Consider the following 24,288-nt stretch of genomic DNA (forward strand, 5'->3'; position numbering starts at 1 on the left):
TTAGTCAGGGTGCTGTGGAAAGCCTCAAGCGACTCCTTGCTGAGTGCCTTGTACGGTTCAGCAGGTATTCCATCCTTGCCGGGCGCCTTGCCACTGCTCATCTGCGTGATAACCTTCTTGACTTCATCTATTGAGGGAGGATCATCTAGTTCCTCATGAATAGGCTGTTGGGGGATTTGGTCCAGAGCAGACTGGTCGACTGATGAAGGGCGGTTCAGGAGCTGTCTGAAATGCTTTTTCCATCTGTGTTGGATGCCCTGTTTGTCCTTTAGCAGTGTGGTTCCACCAGCGGACAACAGTGGAGATGAGCCAGATCTTGAGGGGCCGAAGATCATCTTGATGGAGTTGAAGAGCAGCTTTGAGTTGTTGATGTCGGCAAAGCGTTGCACCTCTTCAGCTTTCCTATCCCACCACAGGTCGTGCATCTTGCGAATTTCCCGTTGGCCATGGGTCTGAAGGGACTTGAACCGCTGTTTTTTGGGAATGGAGCTTGGATCGTTTTGCTACTCCATGAATGCTTTGTTCTTCCTGGCCAGGAGATCTTTGATGGCACTGTCATTCTTGTCAAACTAATCTTGGTGGTTCCGGTCCTTGGGGCCAAGGACTGATTTTGCTGTCTCCATCACCATCTCTCTAAACTGATTCCACTTCTGGGTTGGCCCACCAGTTAGTGGTCTGTTGGCAGACAGCTTCTCATCAGGGGTGATCTGGAACTTGCAAAGATACAGCAGCTCTTGGAGTCTGGCGGTGTTATAACCTGTTCTGATGAACTTAGGGCACTTGGGATGGTGGGGAGCAATACTGGGATTCAATGTGGTGCAGACAAGCCTGTGGTCAGTCCAGCACTCTGCTCCTCGCATGGCTCTGGTGATGAGGACGTCCCGGATGTCTCAGCGATGTACTATAACGTAGTCGATCGTGTGCCAGTGTTTGGATCTTGGGTGCATCTATGTTGTCTTGTACGTGTTCGCCAGCCTGAACAACGTGTTTGTGATGAGGAGGCCGTATTCTGCACATTTGCTAAGGAGCAAGAGGCCATTTCTGTTCATATTGCCAATACCATGTTTGCCTAGAACCCCTTCCCAGCGACTGTGATTGCAGCCTACTCTGGCATTGAAGCAGGACTAGTTTGTCATTGGCAGGGGCTGAGCACAGAACAGAGCTAAGGTCGGCGTAGAACTGTTCAATGGTCTCGTATTTGCTGGTCATGCTGGGGGCAGAAGCGCTGATGACTGTTGCATGACGTTTGTGGCTGAGGGGCAGACGCAGCCACATAAGCCTTTCGTTGACTCCTACGGGCAGGTTGGAGGGTTGTTTCAGGAAGCTGGACTTGACTGCAAATCCAACTCCATGAATTCTCTCTTCATCTTGCGCTTTTCCTTTCCAAAAGAAAGTGTAGCCGCTGGTGGTTTCAGTCAAGGATCCTTTCTCCGCAAGCCTTGTTTCACTTAGGGCTGTGATGTCGACGTTGTAGCGTGAAAGTTCCTTGGCAACAGGGGCTGTTCTTCTTTGGGGTCTTGCTGAGTTCTCTCTGTCCATGAGTGTGCGGAAATTCCATGATCCTAACAGAAGTTTCTTTCTTCTCCTTTGAGTGTAACCGCATTGGCGGATGAACTGCCAGCCGCCGCCAGCTGGCCAGTTATCTGTCTATAGGGCAGGCAATGTTTAGGCCACCTTTTCTAGGCCCCTCCCTATCAAAGGATGAGCAGTGTTGTCCTGAAAATACCATATATAAACCTATACAAAGACTTTTGCACAGTACTGTGGTAATTTTATGTATTGCTCTGTACTGCTGCCGCAAAAAATAACCAAGATTAATGACATATGTGAGTAATGATAAAACTGATTCTGAAATGGGTCTCTATTATGGACTGAGAGTGGGAAGGGGCCAGGGAGAGGGAATCATCATTGGGCAAAGGGGAAGGGAGAGGGGGGGAAGTGGGAAGCAGCAGAGAAACATTCTGTAATGATCAATAAACCAATTGTTTAGAGTTAATTGACCTTGCCTGGTGTTTCAGAACTGGGTGTCCCTGATCCGCGTGCCAGAACCCCCCCACCCCCTGCCACTCTAGGCACTCTTTTTCTGCCACCTGTCCCAAACCCCTCCCGCGGCGAATCACTTCGCCATCCCCAACGTCCTTTGCTCTCGCCGGATTTACAGAGTCGCTCTGCGCTCCACATTGACAAACACAGTACTGTGCAGAAGTCTTGGGCACCCTAGCTATATTCTGTATATGTGTGTAAGACTTTTGCACAGTACTGTAGATTCCTATAATTTGATGTATTTATTGCTGCAGTCTGGAATATTATTCATAAATTACATTAACTCTCCACTGCTCCCTCCTCAAGACCTTATTTAATATTTATCCTTTCAACAAGCTATTAATCAACTGTCCTGATACCCGATTCTTTGGCTTGTTGTTGGTGCATCTTTATGTCTCAGGGAAAAGATAATATCTTTTCATAGGATGATATATCCATGAAAAATATTTTTTTATAAAATAGCAAGCTGTTGTTGCTCATCAGAAAGTAACCAATCTATTCATAACATTTCCGCTGTTGCCATAAACTGCAGCTTGACACATTCACCTCAGTGAGGAGATATCAATCACAGGGACCTGAATTCTGCTTAAGTTATTTGTCCAGCTCAATTATTTGGCTTAGGTAACTATATACTTCATATATTTCACAGTGACTTAACTAACTATTCTGGAGGTCACACTTTGTGTGACCTACAGTGTAGTAGATAAACTGGGTGACACCATAATGCCCACAATTAATCATACTTGTCAATTGGATGAATTCGGCTCTGCAAGTCTTGCTCTGTATCTAAGCCATCAAGTTTCTTCAAAGGACGGAATGTGCCCGACACTTAAAGAAGTATATCTTAAAGACCTAAATGATTCCACTTCTCTTCATAAATCTTCAATGACAAAAGACAGCAGATAGCATGAAATCTAAATTTAAAGGAACAGAAAATGCTGGAAACACTCAGCAGGTCGGGTCACATCTGTGGGAGGTGAAATAGAGTTAATGTTACTGGTCGAAGAGCCTTTGTCAGCTCCTCATAGCTAAAGTACCTTTTGTCTTCTCATACAATAATGGGTGTACTTTGGTACCTTGTTTAGTGCTCGAAATGCATTTCCAAACTAATGGGATCATCACAAGACATTGGAGCAAACATAGGCCACTTGATTCATTACGTCTGCTCCTCCATTCTATCATGACTGATTTATTATCCCTCTCAATGCTATTCTCCTGCCTTATCCCCCATAACCTTTGACATGCTTTCCAATAAAGAACCTCGCAACTTCTGCTTTAAATTTACCCAATGAGTTGGGTCCACAGCAGTCTGTGGCAATGAATTTCACAAAGTCACCACCCTCTGGCTAAAGAAATTCCTCTTCATCTCTATTCTGAAGGGATATCTTCTATTCTGAAGCTGTGCCATCTGGGAGTTTTCTGCTGAAACGCGGAAGCCACACTGTGGGCCCCTAGCAACAGCAGGAAGAAAAGAGAAGCTCATTGTGGAAAGTACTTCCTTTCACCAGTACTTCCTTTTCCAACCCGTTTGATCCTGCAGTGACCAGGGAACATGACTACCAAAAAAGTAGTTTCACACAAAACACTCTCAACATTTTCCAGAGAATCCTTAGAGAGGACTGTTTACTGATGCTGTTGCATTGGGAGCATCATCATTAGGTTATGTCATACGACATGGGCAATCATGGTCTCATGACCATGATTGTTTTTGGCAAACTTATCTACAGAAGTGGTTTGCCGTTGCCTTCCTCCGGGCAATGTCTTTACAAGATACAGTAGGTGACCCCAGCCATTACCAATACTCTTTGGAGATTGTCCGTCTGGCGTCTGCAGTCGCAAAACTAGGACTTGTGATAAGCACCAGATGCTCATATGACCATCCACCACCTGCTCCCATGGCATAACGTGACTCTGATCGGGGGCTAAGCTAGTGCTAAACTTTGCCCAAGGTTGACCTGCAGGCTAGTGGAGCGAAGGAGGACTTTACACCTCCTTTGGTAGAGACGTATCTCCATCCCTCCACCTAGCTGTGCAGGGAGCCAGCTGCAAATCCTGCCCGGCTCTCCACTCTGCCAGGAATTTGGCTGAGGCCTCAGGCCTTGGTAGTGCATGGCTTTGCGTGGAGTGAGTCATGAATGGAGCGTGTAAGGACTACCTGTGGCGGGAGAGTTGGGGCAAGCAGTTTAGAGATACAGAGCTGCACGCTGGATGAGAACTAGCTACAGTTGTTCCATTTATTGACAGACCCCTAGATCCTACCGTCTGTCTCATCAGCACTTGTTGAATGCAGTCGTACCCACCTCCCTCTCTTTATCTGACTGCAAGACCTCCCTGCTCTTAGTGTTATATGATAGCAGGTTCAAGGGTGGCTGCTGCCGTTGAGTTTGTTACCAGATAGACATCTCCAAACTTACTTTTATATACTTTTTCTTCTATACATTTTTAAAAGGTGGCAGAACGGGGCCAGTAACATCATAAAGGATCGAACCCACCCTGCTCATAGACTGTTTGTCCACTCCCATCAGGGAGGAGGTTACGTAGCATCCACACCTGGACCACCAGACTGAAAAGTAGTTACTTTCCCCAAGCAGTAAGGCTGATCAACACCTCCACCCACCAATGTTCCCAATAAGGTGTGTGCATGTGCACGCGCACAAATGAATTTAAACTCCGCACAAAAGCTTGTCACCCTCCACCCCATTGCCACGTTAAATACATTTCACAATCATACACAATCACATTTCCTTTTCTGGTTTCTGATGCAGACAATGTTGACAATGTGGAGTTGGTGATGATTTGTCTGCAGATTTTAGAACTGGCTTATTTATACAGTTTTAATTGAAGAAATTATTGATTCACTATGTCAAATTCCAAAGAAGCAGAGGGTGTGAAGCGCAAAAGAACTGCTTAATTAAGCAGAATGGCTTAGTGACACAGTAGAAACTGCTACTCTGAAAGCTCATGAGGTCAGGAACGTGTAGCTACAAGAAATAGTTATGTGCAATACAGAAACTGGTGTTACCTGCATGTATTGTTGTGATGCAAAAGTTGCTGGAGAATTTGCAAGTGGGAAGAAGTGAAGTGATATTTGGAAACTTGACTTTTTAAAGTGCCATTTAGCAAGCAAATCATATATGGATGGTGTGCAAAAGCTCTGGCAAGAAAATCCTTCTGTACAGGCCTGCAGCGTATGTTTTGTGAGAGTGCAGATGAACAAGAGCGATGATGAGACAGGATGGGCGGTTTGTCATTCCTCAGCGATGACTGTACTCAGTGTGCCAGACACGATACAGCCTGGAACTCCAAATCATGGCTCACCCCCTCGCTCTCAGAGAGCCTCTGCACAACGCCTCGGAGCTTCACTCCACAGTGAGTCAAGTGGTGATGAGAACACCGTTTCACTGTAGAAGCAGGGGTTCACTCCAGGTCCCAGGACCACAGTGCACAGCCCATGTAGATATCTTTTTTTAAAAATCCACACTACGTGTACTTGAAAGTGTTCTAACTCCAGGACCAAAAACATTACAGTAAATCAGTGCTCTGCAGGGTATCGGTGAATAACCCTTTATAAGCAAAATCATGAATTTATACATCATATCTTCCTGTTTCTGTAGCTCAAGATGATATCACTGTAGTGGTCTGCATCTCAAATAATGGTGTGTCGGAGTACCGGAAGGCGATAGAGACATGAAAACAACTCCAATGCCAACAAAAGAGCAGGTCATTGCCTTCATAAAGGGAAGTGAATCATATGCTCCTATCTATATCCAGTGTTGAGATTGAGAAGGTTGAGAACTTCAGGTACCTAGGTGTGAACATCAGCCATAGCCTATCCTGTTCCAACCATGTTGATGACATACAATTAAGCCCACTAATACATTGTCTGAACAATTTTTATCGACTTCCCCTTTTCCACCAAGCAGAAGACACTAAAGCCTGAAAGCATGTACCAAGGGTCCTGACGAAGGGTCTCGGCCTGAAACGCCGACTGCACCTCTTCCTAGAGATGCTGCCTGGCCTGCTGCGTTCACCAGCAACTTTTATGTGTGTTGCTTGAATTTCCAGCATCTGCAGAATTCCTGTTGTGAAGCATGTACCACCAGTCTTAATGGCAGCTTCGATCCAATTGTTATCAGATCTCTGGAATGGACCACTTATACGAGAAGATAAGACTGCTAGCCTTATAGTCTAGCTTGTTATGATCTTGCACTTTATCATCTACCTGCTCTGCAATTTTTCAGTAGCTTTTACACTTTATTTTGCATTGTTATTGCTTGACCTTATTCCAGCTCAATGCTCTTTCTAATGATTTGATCCAAATAAACAATTTGCAAGAAAACCTTTTCAATGCATCTTGGTACACGTGACAATAATAAACCAGTTCCAGTAATAGTCCAGTACCAACACCAATAGATGATCCATACCAGTTTGCAGCTGAACTTTTGAAATATAATCACTCTTGCAGGTGGATTACTGCTCACAAACTGCAGAGTGATGACTGTAACGATAACGACTATATAATCTGTTTTAGCATGGATGGGTGAGTATAATAATGACCAAGGGCTTATAGAATGGTTTCCCTGCTCTTCCTCACCTGAGACCACAGACAAGATCTGAGATTAACCTATAATCCAAAAGACAGCACTTCCAGGATTTTAGAGTTGATCTTCATTTTGTTTCTTTGGAACTGGTTTTGAATCTGCAGCTTTATGACGGAGACCTACTGTGCAATCTTCGGTGCTCTCTTTTGTAAGAGGGTTTAAGGTTCCTGAAATAAGATTATGCACTCCATCATCATCATTATGTGCCGCGTTGTATGACATGGGTGATCGTGGTCTACATGACTGATTATTCTTGGCAAATTTTTCTACAGAAATAGTTTGCCATTGCCGCCTTTTGAGCAGTGTCTAATGTGAAATGGAGATGGACCCTTTACAAGGATGAGTTATGCTTTCCGTGGTGCATGGAGCATGCAGAGATACAGAACTTATTGAACGGCACTATCAAAGAGATGGCACAGGTAAAATGGCCAAGTGAACCTGCCCAATGTTGCAAATCACCATCATTCATTCATTATGTGTCATGTTGTATAATGTAGGTAATCGTGGTCGCCGGACCATGATTGTTCTTGGCAAATTATTCTACAGAAGTGGTTTGCCATTGCCCTATTCTGAGCAGTGTCATTACAAGATGGATGACCCCAGACATTATCAATACTGTTCAGAGATTGTCTGCCTGGCGTCAGTGGTTGCATAAGCAGGACTTGTGATGTGCACCAGCTGCTCATACGACCACCCACCACCTGCTCCCGTGGCTTCACGTGACTATGATCAGGTGGGGTGTGGGGGGAAGGCTAAGCAGGTGCTACATCTTGCCCCAGGGTGACCTTCAAGCCAGTGTAAGGAAGGAGTGCCTTGCATCTCCTTTGGTAAAGATATATCTCCACCCTGCCACCCATGTGCACTCCATGTCTGATTTATAAAGCCAATATCCTTTGCTGCATTTAGAAAACTGTTCATCACTTTAAGATTGAGTTATATTGAAATCCATTTTCTTATCTTTTCTTCCCAGTGTGTTTCTTTATTACAGTAATAAAATATGAGACTTGGATCCAAGGAAAAATATTGCTTCATTTATTTCACATGGTAGCAATTTGGCTAAGTCAAGAGCTCTCCCCCTCGTCCAATTTCTCTTCCTCATATTTAAATCTTTGCTACTTATTTTACATTCATATGCATATCCAAAAATGATAAGTAAATCCTTGTCAGAAAATACAGAAAGAAAAACTGTTAAAATGACTGGCAAGACAGTGTTGCGTTGAGCATTTTTAACAATACTGCTTGCTCTCTTTGACTAAATAGGACTGCCTTTGTCAATAATTATTGAATCAGAAATCAAGACAGTTCCGTTCACCTGAGCCCCTGCTAAAATTGTGCTGCAAGATTGACATAATTGCAAATCAGTTTTAATAGACAGTAAAGCAAAACACAATTTAGTCTTACATCACCTGTTTGGGTAAAAATAAAGTAGTCGTATGCGACTAGAACTGTTTTCACATCCTGAGGAATAGCTGGGATAAATGTGGAAATGAGAAATAGGATTGCGACCATGTTCTACGACAAAAGCAAAAAAATGCTTTCCATGTGGTCTTTGTCTTACACTCCACCCATTCCACCAGCTCTGATTTGAAAACTAGAAGCCATCAACTCTTCCCGGTTCTGAGGAGGCATCCCTGACCTGAAATGGTGACTGGTTTCACTTCCCACAGAAGCTGCTTGACTGGATGTGTTCTTTAGGCATTTCTACTTTTGTTTCAGATTCCAGAATCTGCTGTTTTATTTGTTTCCCAAAACATTCTATCAATGCAACCGTACCCTCAGTACCCTCAGTACCCTCAGTACCCTCCACCAAGCACTCAAGCGTGCAGCAAAGCATCAATGAAGATGTAGACTTGCAGTACCCCAAAGACTGCTTGTTCACCCGGTAATTCGACATGCCACAGGCTGTCTCTTTCCCTAATAAGGGAAAAAGAGGTGTCCCCGTTTCACAGCGAGAGGGGAGACATAACAAACAACTCACTGATTTATGATGTTAAAAGTCTGTTGTGTCGTTTTTTCTGAGCTCTGAGCCCGGAGAGTCGGCACCAAAAAGGCACAGCTCTCTGGACACACAACCCCAGCAGCTCCTGCGATGCTCTCTGGACGCACAACCCCAGCAGCTCCTGCGATGCTCTCTGGACACACAATCCCAGCAGCTCCTGCGATGCTCTCTGGACGCACAACCCCAGCAGCTCCTGCGATGCTCTCTAGACGCACAACCCCAGCAGCTCCTGCGATGCTCTCTGGACGCACAACCCCAGCAGCTCCTGCGATGTTCTCTGGACACACAACCCCAGCAGCTCCTGCGATGCTCTCTGGACGCACAACCCCAGCAGCTCCTGCGATGTTCTCTGGACACACAACCCCAGCAGCTCCTGCGATGCTCTCTAGACGCACAACCCCAGCAGCTCCTGCGATGCTCTCTGGACACACAACCCCAGCAGCTCCTGCGATGTTCTCTGGACACACAACCCCAGCAGCTCCTGCGATGCTCTCTGGACGCACAACCCCAGCAGCTCCTGCGATGTTCTCTGGACACACAACCCCAGCAGCTCCTGCGATGTTCTCTGGACACACAACCCCAGCAGCTCCTGCGATGCTCTCTGGACGCACAACCCCAGCAGCTCCTGCGATGCTCTCTAGACGCACAACCCCAGCAGCTCCTGCGATGCTCTCTGGACGCACAACCCCAGCAGCTCCTGCGATGCTCTCTGGACGCACAACCCCAGCAGCTCCTGCGATGCTCTCTGGACACACAACCCCAGCAGCTCCTGCGATGCTCTCTGGACACACAACCCCAGCAGCTCCTGCGATGCTCTCTGGACACACAACCCCAGCAGCTCCTGCGATGCTCTCTGGACGCACAACCCCAGCAGCTCCTGCGATGCTCTCTGGACGCACAACCCCAGCAGCTCCTGCGATGCTCTCTGGACGCACAACCCCAGCAGCTCCTGCGATGCTCTCTGGACACACAACCCCAGCAGCTCCTGCGATGCTCTCTGGACACACAACCCCAGCAGCTCCTGCGATGCTCTCTGGACACACAACCCCAGCAGCTCCTGCGATGCTCTCTGGACGCACAACCCCAGCAGCTCCTGCGATGCTCTCTGGACGCACAACCCCAGCAGCTCCTGCGATGCTCTCTGGACACACAACCCCAGCAGCTCCTGCGATGCTCTCTAGACGCACAACCCCAGCAGCTCCTGCGATGTTCTCTGGACACACAACCCCAGCAGCTCCTGCGATGCTCTCTAGACGCACAACCCCAGCAGCTCCTGCAATGTTCTCTGGACACACAACCCCAGCAGCTCCTGCGATGCTCTCTGGACACACAACCCCAGCAGCTCCTGCGATGTTCTCTAGACGCACAACCCCAGCAGCTCCTGCGATGTTCTCTAGACACACAACCCCAGCAGCTCCTGCGATGCTCTCTGGACGCACAACCCCAGCAGCTCCTGCGATGTTCTCTAGACACACAACCCCAGCAGCTCCTGCGATGCTCTCTGGACGCACAACCCCAGCAGCTCCTGCGATGTTCTCTAGACACACAACCCCAGCAGCTCCTGCGATGCTCTCTGGACACACAACCCCAGCAGCTCCTGCGATGCTCTCTGGACGCACAACCCCAGCAGCTCCTGCGATGTTCTCTAGACACACAATCCCAGCAGCTCCTGCGATGCTCTCTGGACACACAACCCCAGCAGCTCCTGCGATGCTCTCTGGACGCACAACCCCAGCAGCTCCTGCGATGTTCTCTGGACACACAACCCCAGCAGCTCCTGCGATGTTCTCTGGACACACAACCCCAGCAGCTCCTGCGATGCTCTCTGGACGCACAACCCCAGCAGCTCCTGCGATGCTCTCTAGACGCACAACCCCAGCAGCTCCTGCGATGCTCTCTGGACACACAACCCCAGCAGCTCCTGCGATGCTCTCTGGACACACAACCCCAGCAGCTCCTGCGATGCTCTCTGGACGCACAACCCCAGCAGCTCCTGCGATGCTCTCTGGACGCACAACCCCAGCAGCTCCTGCGATGTTCTCTGGACACACAACCCCAGCAGCTCCTGCGATGCTCTCTGGACGCACAACCCCAGCAGCTCCTGCGATGCTCTCTGGACACACAACCCCAGCAGCTCCTGCGATGCTCTCTGGACACACAACCCCAGCAGCTCCTGCGATGCTCTCTGGACGCACAACCCCAGCAGCTCCTGCGATGCTCTCTGGACGCACAACCCCAGCAGCTCCTGCGATGCTCTCTGGACACACAACCCCAGCAGCTCCTGCGATGCTCTCTAGACGCACAACCCCAGCAGCTCCTGCGATGTTCTCTGGACACACAACCCCAGCAGCTCCTGCGATGCTCTCTAGACGCACAACCCCAGCAGCTCCTGCGATGCTCTCTGGACGCACAACCCCAGCAGCTCCTGCGATGCTCTCTGGACGCACAACCCCAGCAGCTCCTGCGATGCTCTCTAGACACACAACCCCAGCAGCTCCTGCGCAGCTCTCTAGACGCACAACCCCAGCAGCTCCTGCGATGTTCTCTGGACACACAACCCCAGCAGCTCCTGCGATGCTCTCTGGACGCACAACCCCAGCAGCTCCTGCGATGCTCTCTGGACACACAACCCCAGCAGCTCCTGCGATGCTCTCTGGACACACAACCCCAGCAGCTCCTGCGATGCTCTCTAGACGCACAACCCCAGCAGCTCCTGCGATGCTCTCTGGACGCACAACCCCAGCAGCTCCTGCGATGCTCTCTGGACACACAACCCCAGCAGCTCCTGCGATGCTCTCTAGACGCACAACCCCAGCAGCTCCTGCGATGTTCTCTGGACACACAACCCCAGCAGCTCCTGCGATGCTCTCTAGACGCACAACCCCAGCAGCTCCTGCGATGTTCTCTGGACACACAACCCCAGCAGCTCCTGCGATGCTCTCTGGACACACAACCCCAGCAGCTCCTGCGATGTTCTCTAGACGCACAACCCCAGCAGCTCCTGCGATGTTCTCTAGACACACAACCCCAGCAGCTCCTGCGATGCTCTCTGGACGCACAATCCCAGCAGCTCCTGCGATGCTCTCTGGACACACAACCCCAGCAGCTCCTGCGATGCTCTCTGGACGCACAACCCCAGCAGCTCCTGCGATGTTCTCTGGACACACAACCCCAGCAGCTCCTGCGATGTTCTCTGGACACACAACCCCAGCAGCTCCTGCGATGCTCTCTAGACGCACAACCCCAGCAGCTCCTGCGATGCTCTCTAGACGCACAACCCCAGCAGCTCCTGCGATGCTCTCTAGACGCACAACCCCAGCAGCTCCTGCGATGCTCTCTGGACGCACAACCCCAGCAGCTCCTGCGATGCTCTCTGGACGCACAACCCCAGCAGCTCCTGCGATGCTCTCTAGACGCACAACCCCAGCAGCTCCTGCGATGTTCTCTGGACACACAACCCCAGCAGCTCCTGCGATGCTCTCTGGACGCACAACCCCAGCAGCTCCTGCGATGCTCTCTGGACGCACAACCCCAGCAGCTCCTGCGATGCTCTCTGGACACACAACCCCAGCAGCTCCTGCGATGCTCTCTAGACACACAACCCCAGCAGCTCCTGCGATGCTCTCTGGACACACAACCCCAGCAGCTCCTGCGATGCTCTCTGGACGCACAACCCCAGCAGCTCCTGCGATGCTCTCTAGACGCACAACCCCAGCAGCTCCTGCGATGCTCTCTGGACGCACAACCCCAGCAGCTCCTGCGATGCTCTCTGGACGCACAACCCCAGCAGCTCCTGCGATGCTCTCTGGACACACAACCCCAGCAGCTCCTGCGATGCTCTCTGGACACACAACCCCAGCAGCTCCTGCGATGCTCTCTGGACACACAACCCCAGCAGCTCCTGCGATGCTCTCTGGACACACAATCCCAGCAGCTCCTGCGATGCTCTCTAGACACACAACCCCAGCAGCTCCTGCGATGCTCTCTGGACACACAACCCCAGCAGCTCCTGCGATGCTCTCTGGACACACAACCCCAGCAGCTCCTGCGATGCTCTCTGGACACACAATCCCAGCAGCTCCTGCGATGCTCTCTAGACACACAACCCCAGCAGCTCCTGCGATGCTCTCTGGACACACAACCCCAGCAGCTCCTGCGATGCTCTCTGGACACACAACCCCAGCAGCTCCTGCGATGCTCTCTGGACACACAACCCCAGCAGCTCCTGCGATGCTCTCTGGACACACAACCCCAGCAGCTCCTGCGATGCTCTCTGGACACACAACCCCAGCAGCTCCTGCGATGCTCTCTGGACGCACAACCCCAGCAGCTCCTGCGATGCTCTCTAGACGCACAACCCCAGCAGCTCCTGCGATGCTCTCTGGACGCACAACCCCAGCAGCTCCTGCGATGCTTCAGGCAGGGGCACCGGCCTGGAACCAGCACGTCCCCACAGCCACGAAATCCCGGAACTCAGAAGGCACACTCGTCTTCCAGGCTGCATCCATGGGATATCAAAAAGTGGCCACTCCTGAGGCCCTGAGAGTGGGTCCCATTCCCGCAAAGAACTGAAGTCAAAGTGTAACTCCACGTCAGGGTCTTCAAAAGAACCCCCCCCCACACCCTGAAAAGGAAAAAAAAGAGATATCAAATATAGAAATAAAGCTGTTTCCAAAGATACAAGCGAAGGAGTCGCTGTTAAGCTCCATCTTGACTTTGCCCCGCCTTTTAAGATCTATTATTACTATTATTCCGTGTAGCAGGGTGGAGATACGACTCTACCAAAAGAGAGATGTAAGATGCTCCTTCCCTCCACTAGCCTGCAGCCATCCTTGGCCAAGGTGTAGCCCCTGCTCTGCCCCCCCCCACCCTGATCATAATAACATGAAGCCACGGGAGCAGGGGATGGATGGTCGTTTGAGCAACTGGTGCGTATCACAAATCCTAATTCTGCAGCCACTGACACCAGACAGACAATCTCTGAAGAGTACTGATAATGGCTGGGACTCAGAAGTAGACAATGGCAAACCACTTCTGTAGAAAAACTTGCCAAGAACATTCATGATCATGAGTCCATGATCGCCTATGTCATATGACACCTGTCACGTGATCGGCAACGATGAATTATCAATTGAGGCAGGTTTCATAAAAACAAACAAACATTTATTAAACTCTGCTCAACAAATAGCGAAAAGTATTCAAACGACTAACATAACCGGAAGTTAACTGCTATAGGGCAACTCTGGAACAGTTCTTAAAAGGGTAAATGCGAAAACTGTTCTTAAAGTGGTAAATTCAAACCCAGTCTTAAAATGGTAAATTCAAAAGTCCAAGTGATTTACACAGTCAATAAGGAGAGACTTCTCTGGAAACAGATTTCTTCGAAGACGTGACATGGCTGCTGATTCTCCAAAGGATTCACGACGAAAGAAATAATACGGCTTAAAGGAACTGATCCTTTCCTGGTGAGTGAACACTGCACAACTTCCCCGCTCTTGCAGGAGTTATCTCGGATACAGGTCACTATATTATGAATGAATCCTCAATATGGTCGATCCTTCATAAAGCCGCTGAACGACTCCAACTTTATTCCAATCCTTCAGGTTCCCATCCTTTAATAAAGTCTTCACTCTCCAACACTATTGAAAAGGGAAAGTTATAGATGCAACACACAAACCTGGCAGCAATTGGCGAAATTGCCAGCACCAATTTTTGCACCTTAAAATAGAAAAGAAAACTCCGTTTTAAAACAAAACTGCGTCATGACAAATACACAGCATAACGGAGTAACTAATGAAGTAACCAGGAACTTAACTGCGTCACCAGGGTTTCCCTTTATATACCTGTTGAGAACAGGTCATCATGTGACCTCACACTGGTGGGAAAATTACATCATGTGACCTCCACAAGACCATTACATCATGCTCATAAGACAGTCACAAGATTCCCACGGGGTATGTAACACACCCAACACAATGATGATGATGAGTATTAATATGTTTTTTCTTTGTATTGGAACCGTTTGTCTTCTTTTGCACATTTGTTGTTTGACAGTCCTTGTCTCGAGTGTTCCATTGATAGTGATTGATCTTGTGATGGTGAGGGTCGTTAATGTGGGTTAGAGTAGCAATTGTCTACTAGTGTATGTATGATGGACGGCTGGATTTGGTAAGCTGACACATCTGTTTCCATGCTGTAGCTCTCTACGACTCTTCCATTTGACAAAATCATAAATGGGGATTTTTGCTGATGGTTGTACAAAGTTCTTCCCTTCAGATTCTTTGAAACACTCCCTCAGAGGTGTTGCTTAGAGGAGTACGGGTTATACAAGTAATTGCTACAACATGAACCTTAAATTTTTATTTGTGCTGCTCTTTTGGACAATTAAATATAAATATATAGATATATATACACTTTTGCACTATTTCTTTCAGGTATATGAATACAAAAGTTGGAAGGGTAAGTTCTAAATGCAAGAGAAGAGAGGTTATGCCTCCGTTATATGGGACGTTAGTGAGAACGCATCTGAAGATCTATGTACAATGCTGCTCTCTTTATTTATGAAAAGGTTCTAATGCATTGGAAGCATGTCAGGGAAGTTTACTAGATTAATGCCTGGAATAGATAGCTTGTCAAATGAGCTAAGGTTACATAGTTTAGTCTTGTAAACACTGGAGTTCAGAAGAATGAAAGAGGATTTATTTGAAACATTTAAGAACCTGAGGAGTCTTCATAGGGTGGATGTGGAAAGAATGTTTCCTGTCGAGGGAGAATCTAGTATTGTAGTGGCACAGTTCAAATATAGACAAGGATGAGTTTTTTTTCCTCAGCAAATTCTGTGTCTCTTTCTCAAAGGGTGATGGAAGCTGGGTTTTGAATGCTTGAGGTTGAGGTAAATAAGTTCTTGATAAGCAATGGCATGGGTATACGGAAATGCGGAATTAAGGTTACCATCAGGTTAGCCATGATTTTATTAAATAGCCATGTGAAAACTGACTCTCATAACTACCTCAACTGTACCTCTTCCCACCCTGCCACATGCAAAAATGCCATTCCCTATTCCCAGTTCCTCCGTCTCTGCTGCATCTGCTCCAAGAATGAGGTTTTCCATTCCAGGACATCTCAAATGTCCTCTTTCTTTAGGATCGTGGTTTCCCTTCTGCCGTCATCAATGATACCCTCACTCGCATCTCCTCCATTTCCCGCACTTCGGCTCTCACCCCATCCTCCCGCCACCACAACAGGGACAGAGTTCCCCTTGTCCTCACCTACCACCCCACCAGCCTCCGGATCCAGCACATTATCCTCCGCAACTTCCGCCACCTTCAACAGGACCCCACCACTAAGCACATCTTTCCCTCTCCACCCCTCTCCGCCTTCCGCAGGGATCGGTCCCTCTGTGACTCCCTGGTCCACACGTCCCTCGCCATGGATCTCCCACCTGGCACTTATCCCTGTAAGCGTAAGTGCTACACCTGCCCCTACACCTCCCCTCTTGCCACCATTCAGGGCCCCAAACAGTACTTCCAAGTGAGGCAACACTTCACTTGTGAGTCTTTTGGGATCATCTATTGCATCTGGTGCTCCCCGTGTGGCCTCCTCTACATTGGTGAAACCCGATGCAGATTGGGGGACCGCTTCGTGGAGCACCTCCGCTCCGTCCGCCAAAACAGACAGGATCTCCCAGTAGCCACCCACTTCAACTCTGCTTCCCATTCCCATTCAGATATGTCCATACATGGCCTCCTCTACTGCCATGATGAGGCTAAACTCAGGTTGGAGGAGGAATACCTCATAATACCGTCTAGGTAGTCTCCAGCCCCTTGGTATGAACATAGAATTCTCCAACTTCTGGTAATTCCCTCCCCCTCCCTTCCCCTATTCCTATGTCACTCTGTCCCCTCCCCCAGCTGCCTACCACCTCCCTCTTGGTTCCATCTCCTACTACCTATTGTGTTTTCCCCTATTCTTTTTTCACCTTTCCTGCCTATCACCTCCCTGCTCCCCTTCCCCACCCCTTTATCTTCCCTCTTACTGGTTTTTCACCTGGTACCTACCAGCCTTCTCCTTTCCACCCTTCCCCACCTTCTTTATAGGGCCCCTGCCCCATCCCTCTTCAGTCCTGACGAAGGGTTCCGGCCCAAAATGTCAACCGATCTTTTCCACGGATGCTGCCCGACCTACTGAGTTCCTCCAGCTTGTTGTGAGTGTTGCATGTGAAAAGTTAAGTGGCCTAATTCTGATTGTTCTCCCCGTTCAAACTTGAGTATCTGTTCTAAAACAGATAGAATGCCTCATGTCCATGTTTCCACTCTATGTGAACAATGCAGCTGCCCATACTTATCTTTCCTTTGCCATTCACCTTAAATCTTTGCCCTCACCTTCCCTCCCCTTGAGTCCAGGGTCTTTTGTCCTCTCCTATCAGATCCCCCTTCTTCAGCCCTTTATCTCTTTCACCAAACAACTTCTTAACTCTTTCCTTCACCCCTTCCCCCTCTCAGTTTCACCTATCACCTACCACCTTGCACTTCTTCCTCCCCTCCCCCACCTTCCTCCCCCGACTTCTCTCTCTCTCCAGTCTTGATGAAGGGTCTCAATCCAAAACATTGACTGTTTACTCTTTTCCAGAGATGCTGCTTGGCCTGCTGAATTACTCTGGCATTTTGTGTGTGTGTTGCCACTAAATTCTAGGTTGGGTAGGGCCAAGCCATGCTACAGTTTGCCAAAACCAATTTGGTTGACTTGGTATTACCACATGTGTCCCCTATTTTTGATCAATATTTCGTATTCCAGCTTCAAACAGATCAATAGTAAGTTTTTAAAATTGTTGCATGTCCGGGAATGGTTGGGTCAGGTATGGAAAAAGCAATAAGTGGGATTGGGTTGGGTTTGGATTGGCTCTCATTAGGTTGTGTTTAGATAGGTATTTACCACTGACTTCAAAACTTATAAGGTTTGATACAGTTTGAAAACTAAAATTATTTTCTGCATTAAATCACTATATTTATCTTCATTGTTTCAGATTTCCAATACTAAACCACTGGAAATAATAGTTATCAAGTTCCTTTATTAATATATTTCAGGAAAAGCAGTGGTCCTAAATAGACAAATTAGTTGTTATTGTCTCAAGTTCTGAGTAAAAAGCTGTGTTTTGCGTGCTATTCACACAATAAATTTATCACATCAGTGCTTTGAGGTAGTACAAAGGAGAACAATAACAATGCAGAATAAAGTGTTACAGTTACAGAGAAAGTGCAGTGCAGGCAGACAATCGGAATCAGAACCAGGTTTAATATCACCTGCGTACTTCATGAAACTTGTTCACTTTGCGGCAGCGGTACAATGCAGTACGTGATAGTAAAGAGGAAAAAAAGAAAACTGTGATTTACAGTTAGTATTGTTGTTCCTTGAAAAGGAAGCAACACGTTCCCCCACCAGAGGTGCTACCCCTCCCTGACACCCCATTTAGTATATAAATATATATTAAACAGTTAAATAAGTTGAGCAAAACCAAAGGAAATATAAAGGTAGTGAGGTAGTGGTCATGGGTTCAATATCCATTCAGAAATTAGATGGAAGAGGGAAAGAAGCTGTTCCTGAATCCCATATTACTGTACTAGGGAACCATTGAATAGTCTTATGACAGTGGTTTAGAAGCTCTCCTTGAGTTGGTGGTACGTATTTTCAGGCTTTCATATCTACTTTACTGAGACAGGGAAAAGTGCGGACAAAGTCCATGCAGAGCAGATTCACTTGGATATTACCCGGGATGGAGCCTTTCAGTTAAGAGGAAACTCTGAATAGGCAAGGTTTTTTTGCACAAAGTGATGGGGGGGGGGCGGAGGAGTGAAGATGAGAAAGTGGTGTACTAAATTATGAGGGATATTGATAGACCTTACCTCATAACAGAGGTTCTCGCTTCCGGATAATGTTAAGAGATTTGGTGGGCTCAGAGGAGTATTTCTTTTCACCCAGAGAATGGTTGGAATTTGGAATGCACTGCCTGAGTGGTGGAGATCAAACACTCCCTCACCATTGACAGAAGTACCAAGATGAACATTTGAATCACCAAGGTGTAGGTTACGGACCATGTGCTGGTAAACATAGTTAGTATAGGTGGTTGCTTGTATGCAAACATGACGTGGCTTTTACTACGTTGTGTGATGCTAATGAAGTTGAAAAGTCAAGGACCTGAACATTTCTGTTTCTGTTACCACAGATGCTGTCTGACCTGCTTCTCCATTCCAGCAGCAAAGATGTTTTATTTGTAAAGAAAGATATATTTACTTTGGAATTAGTGCAGTACAGATACATAAGATTGATTGATCAGTAAGGGATTACTTGCCAAGCAAATGGCTAATATTTTAAGATGATTGATGGAATGTTTAGGGGAAGATGTCAGAGAGTGGTAAGTGTATGGAACTCACTGCTAGAGGTGGTGCTGGAAATGGTGAATCTGTGGAATTCATTGTCACAAGTGGCTGTGGAGGCCAGGTCAATGGGTGTATTTAAGGCTGATTGGTTCTTGATAAGCCGGGGCATGGAAGCTTGCGGAGAGAAGGCAGGAGAAAGGGGTTGAGAGAGAAATGGATCAACCATGATGAGATGGCAGTGCAGACTCAATGGGCTGAATGGCCTAATTCTGCTCTTAGGTCTTATGGGTGGCAGGGTGGAGATACATCTCTGGCAAAGAAAGTGTAAGGCCCTCCTTCCCTCCACTAGCCTGCAGGACACCCTTGGGCAAGGTGTAGCCCCTGCGTAGCCCCCTTATCAGGGTCACGTGAAGCCATGGGAGCTGGCGGTGGGTGGTCGTATGAGCAGCTGGTGCACATCTCAAGTTGTGTTTATGTGACCACTGACACTCAACAGACAATCTCTGAAGGGTATTGCTAATGGCTGGGGTCACCCGTCTTGTAAAGAAATTGCCCGGAAGAAGACTATGGCAAACCACTTCTGTAGAGGTTTTTGCCAAGAGCAACCAGGGGCATGGAGAGACTGTGATCGCTTACGTCATACCATATGGCACTTAACGATCTTATACATTAGTGAAATTTAAGAGACTCCTCATCACGTGGATGAAAGAAAAATGGAGGGCAATGTGGGAGATTAATCTTGGAGTAGGTTAGAAAGTCAGCACAACATCATGGGTCAAATGGCCTATACTGTGCTGTACTGTTCTATCTACCATGTTTGATAAAAACACTACTGCTTAGAAAAATCAGAGGTGGGGGAGGATTTGTGATGGACTGCTAGGTTAGCTGGTGTGAAGATATTTCCACTGTTGGGGAAGCATCAGTGGGTCTCAGAATAAAGTGCCAGCCAGTTACAACCGAGTTGAGAAATCTATTGTTATTATTACAGAGGATCATAAACTCTCTAGTTTAGAGGCCTGTGGAAGCTTTGTTTCCGCTGTTGAAATTGTGAGACGCGAAGTGAATTGGAGGATATGGGAATCGGTGCAGAAGGTGAGCTTGAGATGTAGGTTTGCTCTGAGTCATGGTCATAAAACACAGAAGCAGGCCCTTTGGCCCACTACATCCATGCTGACTGTTTATCTACACTAGTACAATTTACTTGAATTTGGTCTGTGGCCTTTTATACCTCTGTGATTCAAGTGCTCATCTTGATGCTGCTTAAAAATTCTGAGAATCACTGGCTCCACCATTCTCTTAGGCAGTGCATTCCAGAGCCCACCACTATCCTGCTGAAAAATTTCCCTCTCCAATCAGTCTACACTTCCTACCATTCATTGTATACCAATGTCCTCTTATTTTAGACACCACAACCTTTGGGGAGTACAAAGAGTACTACAATTCCTTCTCATAGTTTTATATAATACTGCCACCCCATCAGTCTCCTCTTCTCTAGGGAAAACAGACCCAGTCTATTCAGTCTCTACTCATAACTTTAATGCTCAGTTGCAATAATGACTGATATTGAATACCAGAGTAATTAAAGATTTAAAATGCAGGAAATGGGGACTAGTTAATTGGAAAAACGTTGTCGACATGAACTCTTTTGGCCAAAATGCCTGCATTGGAATCAGAATCAGAATCAGGTTTTAATATCACTGGAACATGTTGTTTTTGCTGCAACAGTACATTGCAATGCATAATAATTAAAACCACAAATTACAATAAGAAGTATGAATAATAAACAATTAAATTAAATAGTAGCGCTGGCAGAGGGGAAGAGTATTCCTCTATAACTGCAAAGAGAGTTTGGTGCAAAAAGAAACAGGGTTAACGTTTCAGGCTAGCAATGTTTGCTTTTATTTTGAAGGGCGGGATAGTTTGGAGGGGCCGAATGTTCCAGCGCGTCCACGATCCAGTAGCTCCGGCTCGCGCCCCGGGTTTCCACGGTTGGCATCGGTGTGGTGGTCACGTGGACACGCCCCGCCCGCGCGCTCACCCCACCTCCTTCGCCGGTCTGTTTCGTGTGAGGTCATGGCGTACTGGGAGGTGACGTCACGCTCGCGGCTGTCGCTGTCAACTGGCGAGTGCGCGCTGGCGGGGGCGGGGGGTTAGACGGTCGGGAGGTCCGAGTGCCGTGGCCATGGCGGCTCCCTTGGCGCAGTTCGACGAGGACTGGCAGGATTTCTACGAGTTCAAGGCACCCTCGGGTAGTTTCAAACTGGACCAGGTCAACTCCAACGGCGTCGCGGCCCCGGCTGGCGGCACCGGGACGCTGGAGCAAAGCCTGGAAGATTTCTCCGAGCTCGACAACTTCTCCGGCGAGATCGTCAGCTTCAAGTCGATGGAGGACCTGGTCAATGACTTCGACGAGAAGCTCACCGTGTGTTTCCGGAACTACAACACCAACACGGAGAACATTGCACCGGTCAAGCCTATTTCCGAGGAGAACATCATGAGAGACGACGAGTGAGTATGGGGCTGTGGGTTGCCAGGGGGTCATGTCATGGTATGCGAGTGTTGGTGGGCGGGGAACGGTCTCGGTGGACCCGTTGTTGCATCCACCCAGTGAATCTGAATTGATGCAAACTTTGTCCTCTCCACATGTGTGGTCACTTCCCATTGAACCGACGCTTTATGCTTGTGGGTCCATCCCCCCTCTGCAGCTCTTTTCCAGGTGCTGCGAGAATTGCAGTGTCCTTTTCTATTTTGTTGCATTTCAGGGTCTGCTGATTTTCCTTAATGCAGACATACCATAGTAACAAAACTTTTTTAAAATATATAGTACAAAGCTATTCGCTGAGTTTTGAATATTGACCATACTCGATATGTTAAAGGCTTGCACGACATGACACAGCACAGAAAAGGCCCTTTGGCTCACTGAGTCTGCATCAACCACCCATTTGTACTAATCCTGTCTTAGTAGCATTTTTAACATTTTCCACACATCTTAATAGACGCACATATTCTACTGCTCACTTATGCATCAAGGGTAATTTAAAGTGGTCATTTAACCCACCAACCTTTGGGATATAGGGGAAACTGGTGCACCAAAGAGGAAACCCACACAGTCATAGGGAGAATGTCCACACTGACAGTACTTTGGGTCACCATTGAACCTGGGACTCTGATGCTGTGAGGCCTTAGCTCGACGAGTTCTGCCACAGGGCTGCCCTGCATAGGCAGAGCTAACTTTTATTTGTACTTGTTACAAAAGTGATTTATCTTTAGGTAAGCTGTATGCACTGTCTGCAGTTAATGAGTTGTCTTTTTTGTTTATTTATTGAGAGACAGGGAGGTGTAGGCCCATCCGGCCCTTCAAGCCGTGCTGTCCCGCAATCCCCTGATTTACCCCTAGCCTAATCAAGGGGCAATTTACAATAACCAATTAACCTACCAACCGGTAGGTCTTTGGACTGTGGAAGGAAACCGGAGTACCTGGAGGAAATCCATACAGTTACAGGGAGAGTGTACAAACTCCTTACATGTACCGGTGGAATTGAACCCTGGTCACTGGTACTGTAAAGTGTTGTGATAACCACTACACTATCATGCCACCCCATCTTGGATATTTCATATTTTGGCAGCAGATAGCTAAAATTCTGAGTTGTCTAATTACAACAGACTGTTGTATATACTCACAAACCCAATGTTGCTCTTTTCAAAATTGATACCCTGGGTACTAAACAGTAAATCTGCAATCTTGGATGAAAGTTCTTTTTTTGTTATGCTGAGATCTCTGCATAGCGAGTTGCAATGTGATATTTTAAAATGAAAATATTGTTATTAAATTTTATTAAGCATTGGGCAAATGACCATCATGTAAACAAAGCTGACTGCGTTGAGCTGTATGTTGTGTAGGTTATTTTGGAAGCTGAATAAAATCCAATTATTACAGATTGTATATTGCAAGCAATATTTTGAAGCATTATGATTCTAATTATATTAACATTGCAGAAGGGTATCATGAAAGTTTGCAAATCATGAATTCGGTTTATTTAGTATACCAATATCACTTCTAGTAGTTTGAAATCCACTTAAATGTATGTTTAGCTTCTTATGGAGCTGCAAGCTTGGGGTAGCACAGAGTTCATTTAGGTAGGTGGCTAGCCCATTTAGACCAGGTTGCATTTTCTTAGCCAAGTAAAACAAAATGTTGGAAATATCTGGCAAGTCATACATCACCATGACAATAAGAAGCAGTGGTAAAATTTCAGTTCAATAACTTTTCATCAGAACTGAATTATTTCAAGTAATTTCTGGTTTTAGGTTTCTAGCTTTTTGTTCCATTCACCATTCCAGAAGTATGAACAAAATCTATATGATCTTCAAATCTTTTACTAATCTGTATCTTTAATATGGTGACGAGTTTATAAGGTCAGAGATGGAGATTGGGTGTAGACTGAGTTTCAAGCCACAGTGTAAGTTGCCTCTTTACACTTTTCCAAGCACAACACCTTTATTCCTGTTTTGACTCTGCTCAATGTTCATCAATGTTTCAGCCTTGCACAACCCTCTGGGTCAAGGGTTTGAAGGCCATCTACACACAATATGATGAGAAAAATAAATGCTGTAATACTGTGTAAGTTAAACAGTGTATTTGGAGCGATTAACCGTTAAACTTGATTCAGATTCTGATGGTAGATTATTATCACTGACTTGTATGTTGTTTTGCAGCAACAGTACAGTGCAAAATCATAAAATTACTATAACGAATATAGTGCAAAGAAAAAGGAATAATGGGTAGACGACGCAAAAATTGATGGATTTGTAGATAGTGATTAAGATTGTCAACAGATATCAAGCTCTCGATCAGTTAAAAATATGAGCTGAGAAGTGGCAGAGTTTAAGCTGAAGAAGTGTTAGGTGTTGCACTTTAGGAGTCAAATAAGAGGGAAGTGTATAATAAATGGCAGGATCCTTGAGAGCACTGACATACAGAGGGATCATGAAAATGGCATCACTAGGTAGGATGATTGGCAGAAGTCAGAGTGGGAATAAATGAGGCCTTTTCTGGTTGGCTGCCGGTGAATAGAATTCCACGGAGTCAGTGTTTGCACTACTTTTCACAGTATATGTTAATGATCTGAATGGTGGAATCGATGGCTCGTTGGCCAGGTTTATAGACAGTACAAAGATAGATGGAGGACAGGCAGTGTTGAGGAACAGTGAGTCTGCAGACGGACTTGGACAGATTAAGAGATGGTTAAATAAGTGATAGATGGAAGAAAGC

At 47.0% G+C, this 24,288-nt stretch overlaps 1 protein-coding gene across 4 annotated transcripts in view; it reads left to right on the forward strand.

Moving 5' to 3' along the window:
- Positions 1-21,117: 21,117 nt before the first annotated feature.
- The window catches only part of LOC134350389 (fasciculation and elongation protein zeta-2-like), a 128,737-nt gene continuing 125,566 nt past the window's right edge, over positions 21,118-24,288 (forward strand). For all 4 annotated transcript variants that reach the window (XM_063055523.1, XM_063055521.1, XM_063055524.1 and 1 more), the window contains exon 1: positions 21,118-21,524. In XM_063055523.1, coding sequence (XP_062911593.1) covers positions 21,199-21,524 — 326 coding nt within the window. In that variant the 5' untranslated portion in view covers positions 21,118-21,198. The remainder of the gene's footprint in view (positions 21,525-24,288) is intronic.

Source organism: Mobula hypostoma, chromosome 8 (genome assembly GCF_963921235.1).
Source record: "Mobula hypostoma chromosome 8, sMobHyp1.1, whole genome shotgun sequence".
NCBI lineage: Eukaryota > Metazoa > Chordata > Chondrichthyes > Myliobatiformes > Myliobatidae > Mobula > Mobula hypostoma.